This window comes from Larus michahellis, chromosome 9 (genome assembly GCF_964199755.1).
Source record: "Larus michahellis chromosome 9, bLarMic1.1, whole genome shotgun sequence".
Taxonomy (NCBI): domain Eukaryota; kingdom Metazoa; phylum Chordata; class Aves; order Charadriiformes; family Laridae; genus Larus; species Larus michahellis.
In genome coordinates, this window is record NC_133904.1 from 40,164,345 (window position 1) to 40,170,344 (window position 6,000).

The 6,000-nt window shown below is 48.3% G+C and overlaps 1 protein-coding gene across 5 annotated transcripts in view; it reads right to left on the reverse strand.

Moving 5' to 3' along the window:
* The window catches only part of GRIA3 (glutamate ionotropic receptor AMPA type subunit 3), a 155,684-nt gene extending 152,188 nt beyond the window's left edge, over positions 1 to 3,496 (reverse strand). For 4 of the 5 annotated variants that reach the window (XM_074600602.1, XM_074600603.1, XM_074600605.1 and 1 more), the window contains exons 1-2: positions 2,878 to 3,483; positions 1,833 to 1,991 (exon numbers count right to left, since the gene is read on the reverse strand). In XM_074600602.1, the coding sequence (XP_074456703.1) occupies positions 1,833 to 1,991; positions 2,878 to 2,968 (250 nt within the window). In that variant the 5' untranslated portion in view covers positions 2,969 to 3,483. Of the gene's footprint in view, positions 1 to 1,832; positions 1,992 to 2,877 lie in introns of all 5 variants that reach the window. The other variant, XR_012589003.1, reaches the window with a different exon arrangement.
* Between the last annotated feature and the right edge of the window lie 2,504 nt (positions 3,497 to 6,000).

The following is a 6,000-nucleotide window of genomic DNA, read 5'->3' on the forward strand; positions in this document are numbered from 1 at the left end:
GGTTACTGTAGGTTGGTATTCTCTGGTCTACAGTTTCTCCGGAGATTTAAGTTTTCTCAATTTTACTACACTAGCAATATGTGTGTTGGAACATGCAGCCCTATACTACAGAAAACCATCTCATTAAAATCGCCACAGCTTTCACTAAACAATGACAAAAGAACATTAGATGTCAGATGAGAAGCGCACTGACTAAATAATACATTGACTGCCTCTGAACAAGCATGTGGTTCACTTCTCTTGGTGGCATCTGTAAAGAAGTGCTGGTAGAACTTTTAAAAAAACAAGTAATAATTAATCAGCCAAGCAGTTTAATGTATTTAGTTTAAATCCATATAATTGATATTTAGGAAACTATGTTTGAGATACAGCCTCTTGAAGGGATTACACTGATTAAGGATTAATAGTCTGATGTTTGTTGTAAGAGCTGTTGAGGCTGGATAGGATTAGTAAAATAAGATGCAAAGTACAGACACGCTTTTATTTACCATTTTTTTCCACTTCACCAATATTTTTATTGGATATTATATAAATAACACCCTTGCAAAAGTTTTAAAGGTCCTCATTCAAAGCCCTTTAAAAGTGTGATGCTGCACTAGCAAGAAGCAGTCACATGGGGGATATGTTAGAATATCGATCCATATTTTGTCCAGATATTTCCTTATTGTATATTTTCTAACCATCAACTTTCTCAGAAAACACCTGAAATCCTAGAAAAATAAAATATCTACTTGTCCAGCGTTTCGATTATACAGCATGGGACAGGAATATAAGAACTAGCCTACTACCAACAAACAAAAAATTAAATAAATAAGATATTCAAAACATGAAATCGTTTTAAAGCAAGAGATATTAGTTTTCTGTACTGCAATACTTCATTATTTTAGCACAATGCTGCTTCTTTGGACATTTTATACTCCGAATATATGAACAGGAAGCCTGTTCATAACACAAAGTTAGTACATTGCATTCAGAGGTCCTTTAGATCATGTACAGACATATTTCTGTATACTACAAAGTGCATGCAACTACCTCACAAGACGACTCCATTCATTTTCAGATGTTTATAATAAAAACAGTATAAAACTGAATTTGGACACATCAGTAAAACAAATATTCAGGAACTACTACTGCTAAAGGAACGCTTTTTTAAATGCGGAACACGCACCAGTCTTTCAGAAAGAGATTTCACATTTTAACACCCATTAACACTACTCAAGGTTCTGTTTTGCTTCTTCTGTTAATAAAGGCTCAAATTATATATATGCACTGCTTGTGCAGAGCTATTTCTCATAATGCTAAGCGTTCTGATTCCATTTTCTCTCCCCTCAGCTCTAACGGTATTTGTCAGTTTACAGTCTCCTCAGCTTTTAACTGGACTTTCACTGCAAGAAAACAACCCAGTATTTCAGGGCAGAGGAGAGACTTAGCTTTGTCCCCTCAAGGTTACTTGTAAACAGCTGTCTCCGTTTTATTCCTACACGGGTATTATTTGCAAATTACGCTGTTTCACATGGCTAGGTTGTAGCGTCAACAGAAAAGGGATGTTACTTCAGCGGCAATTCACTGATCACAGCTACACAGCGCTACTATCTAAATAACATGGTTGTTTTTCTGGAAAACAAAACTAAAGGGGTGAAAAGAAGCAGTGACAGAACTTTCCCTAAGGTATTATTCAACCATATAATGCTGCAAATCTACTAAACCTCATGTTAGTATACACATTTGTTGCACTATATTGTATGAACAAGAACTCTAGGCTACCAGAGAGAAATTGAATGTAAAGTAGGTAACAAATAAATATTTTTTTTAAAAAGCATGTATTTACTTACAAGCATTTGTCACTGAAAAACTGTTGGAAGAGTCCAAGTGATCTACGTGATAGTTCAAATGGAAGGGCTTTTCTGTGGTATTTTGGTTTGTGTTGTATAACTGCACAGCAAATCGAAATGCACTGTGCTCCTGAACAGTGTTCCTCATGAAAAGTCCACCTAGGATGCAAAAAAAAAAAAAAAAAAAAGGGAAAAAAGGGAAAAGGTATTTCAGAAATAATTTTGAGGAGAAAGAGTGGAGGTAAATTACATTTGCATACTGCACATCTCAGGAAAGCATGAACAGGAGCAAGCTGAGCCTGAGCACATAATTCTGACTGAGCGCGTACATGAAATACATACTCCAAGTCCAAAGTTGGGCTTTTAAAGCCACACATCACATCCAGGTGCCCCCTGAGCGATCGGGAGTCACTGGGAGCTGCAGGTGCACCTTGAGAACCAGGCCACTTACACACGGATGCCCGTACACAGATTTAAAAGCCGAACTTGGGGAACTGTGCCCCCTGAATTATCTCCAGACTCCCCACATAACGGCTCAGTGGAGTTACTCGCTAAGGACACGGGTGGCGTGCGGCGTGGCAAACGTGCGGTTTGGCAGGGTCTGGTGGGGAACACGCACAGCTGAGCGCTGCTCCGAGGGGAAGGCAGGGAAAAAAACCCCAAGTTTCACTCGCACGCCCTCAGCCTTAGGGCTCGTTCAGCCCCAGGTTTCGGGCACGTCGTTACAGATTCACGCCGTTACTCTCTCACGTTATTCGCTACACGGGATGCGCTGCTTCAGAGCGCGATTCCGCAGGAGCACGGAGCGATCCCGCTGCCGATCCAGCGGTGAAGGGGCAGCGCAGCAGCCCGGCACCGCTCCCGGCCGCCCGCCAGACCAGGCACCGTCTCCGCCGCTCCCTCACCACACAGGAAAGGAGCCGGAGCCCGGCTGGTCCCCGGAGCCGCCCGCACTCCCCCCCCGCCGCCCCGCACTCCCTCTCCACAGAACTTCCCCCCGGCTGGCGGGGAAGGAGCGGGCGGCCGTGCCGCGGAGGGCGCTTACCTATACTGATGGTGTTGGGGAACCCTGCCAGAGCCTCCCCCAGCAGCCCCGCCAGCAGCAGCAGGAGGGTCCGGGGTGCGCTCTGCCCCATTTTCTTCAGTCCCTGCGGTTCAGCCCCTACAACGAAACTGGCGGCACAGGCATGGGCGCAACTGGAGACTCGGATGCTGGCGGAGGTAGTGGGGAGGATGGTCCCCCTCCTTTCTTCCCTGCTTCTTCTTCTTTTTTTTTTTTTTTCCTTCGCCAAATCCTTCTCCTCCTGTCTTCACCCCAGCCTGGGAGGGCTCATTGGCTGGGAGGTTGCTTTTCTCCCCCCGTCTCCAGCAGCCCCCCCCCAGCGCAGGGACTTCCCCCAAAGATGGTGGGTAGCGGAGCCGACGAGGCTGCTCCGCCCGGGCCGGGAAAGGGTTATCGATCAAACTTGGCGTGAGGCGGGCTGGCAGCCGCTGGGCTCGGCTCGGCCCGCCCGCCCAGCCCCAGCGCTTGGAGTCTCCCGGCCGCGGCGGCGGCAGCGCTCGGGGCTGCGGTCGGAGGGAGCTCACCGGCCTCCCGTGGGCCGGTCCCCGGGCTGCAGCTGGCCCCTTTAAAGCTGCATCGCCTCGGCGTGTGTGTGTGTGTGTGCGCCTGCCTGCGGGCGGGGGAAGGGCGGGGAGCCGAGCCGAACCCAGCCGGCAGAGCGGGGGGTGCGAGGGGGATGCGGCCGGGGTCCTACCCGCGCCCGGTGGCGGGGAAGGCGGGCGGTGCAGGCGCCTTAGGGCCGGGGGCCGAAGGGCGGCGAAGGCGCCTCAGGGCCGGGGCGGGGGGAGGCCCCGTGAGGGCTGGGGCCTGCCCCTCGGCGGGCGGAGGACGGCGCTCCAGGTGCGGGGGCGGCCGGGGGCGAGGGCCCGCGGCCCCGCCTGAGGGGAGAGGGGAGGCGGGAGCTGCCTGAGGGAGGAGGGGGAGAGGCCGCGGGGCAGCCAGCACGGAGCGGGGGGCACTTTGCCCGAGTGACTGTGTCTGCCCTGCGCCCGAGTCCTCCCCATCCCTCCTCCATGCTAACGCCTGGGGGGGGGGTGGGCTCCCCCACTCATACGCCCACAGTGCCACGAAGTGAGGGGAGGCAAGGACGAGTTTATCCCACGCAAGGGAATAGTAGGTCCTTCCCAACCTCCTCTAAAGGAAGGATATCCACCCAAGTCTCCTTGTTTCATACCAGGGAACATCTCTGTCAGATGCTGTCTTGCCCCAGCACAGAGCGTGGCCTATCCGATGACCACCGGGGAGCAGGCGGGTGGGCGTTGGGTGTCCCGTGTACCTCTTGGCTGAGCACCAGTGTCGATGCGCCTCAGGCCTGCACATCCATAGGGAGCTATTGTGCTTCTGCTGGAAGCCTGGGTCTCTGAGAGGCTGATCTTGCCCCTGTCTCCTTGACACCTTGCTATGTGGATCCTGCAGCTCTTTTCTCATTTTGCTGCTTTGAGGCTCACAAAACTGTAGAAAATGGAGACAGAAAAGAGATATTAGGTCACCTAGTCCATCTCGTAGGCCCAGGGAAGATTGTTCTTCACTTAACGTTTTTTTTCCTCCGATTTCAGTAAGTCACTTTTCCTTGGTCCTCCTCTGCCCTTCATTTCTTTTTCTTTTTTTCTCCTTAATCTCAGACTCTGGTGTTCTTTGGGCCTATGTTCAGTTGAGTTAGGGGTAATATCAAAACCAGTTAGCTTTGCTTTTGCAAAATAATCAACCAGTGCCACTGGCTGTAGCTTTGTATAAGTACTTGAGATGTAAGGCAGTGGCAGATTACTGCACATACGCTGATGAATAACATCAGAGATTCAAACCACAACTCTTGGAGGAAGCCAAAGGCACAGCTGAAGAACAGGGCACCACATTCGTGACACAGGAGCATGACATATGCCTTTAGCAGCATACATGTGACCCCTAATTACTCCTAGGTGCATGCATTTGTTGCTACATATTGTGTGTTCCTTTATGAGAGTCATGCCCAGAAGATGGAGTGTATTCCAGTTGAGGGTAGCTGAGTGTATTCCGGTTGAGGGGTAGGTATCAGGCTGTGGGGTGGCTGGTAGTGTTCCCTGTTGAGATTGAGATGGCAGTTGTCACTTTATCTCTATTTAATGAAATGGCTATGTGTAGTGATAGGTGGGGTATAAAGTCTATCTTTATATCTATAGCACTCTTCAAACTCAAAGCACTCTGCAAATATTACCTATGAATTCCTGTAAACACCCCCATGAAGCATGATTGTATTCTTACCTTACAGATGTAAAAACTTAAAAATCAAGGAAAACAACTGGCCTGGCTCACCTAGGTGGGAAACTTCGGACCCAGAATTAAGATCATGAGCAACAAGCCAGCTTCACTGTAGCACACTCCTCTCAAACATCCTTTGGTAAGCACAGGAGATCTGAAAGCTACAGACAGGTATGTGAAGTTTAGCCATTCAAGATTGTTGCGAAAAGCATGTTCCTATAGACAAATAATTTCTGGTTGCAAACTACTTCTCTTTCCCCATTCTACTTACCTCCAGCCCATTTCTAACTCGTTCTCCACAAGGTCCTCCTGTCCTCTTTTTTGTGTCTTTTCCTAGTGGCCCTATTTTCTTCCTGTTCACTTGCTCTCACAAAGTTCGTCTCTCCATTCCTGCAGCTGTGTATTCCAGGCTGACTGCAACCTGCACTCTGACAGCTGATGATGTACTGAAAAAATTATGAAAGAAATTGTTTAACATTATAGATGTTAGGACAACAGAAGAGATAAAATAGCCATGAATGAAGGTGGCATGTGTCAGAATCTCATTTTCATACACAGCCGGTAGGGTGGGTACCTCATCTCAAATAAAACGGTGCTTCACAGCCTCATCTCAAAATGGAGATGTTGTTGTTATTATTATTATTAGTGTTTTCAATACGCACTTTGCTTTTTGCCTAGGTAATTAGTCTCATTGTACTATTTGCAGATACAAATGGTACAGCAGCCATCCCATACAGATTTTGGAGATACTCAAAGAGACCCCATCCCAGTTTATCTTTCTTACAGCAAGCCCAGTGTCTCCTAGGACAAAATGGTAGGAGATGAATTGGCTTTATGTGGATGTTAATGCCATGCAAATCATTTATATAC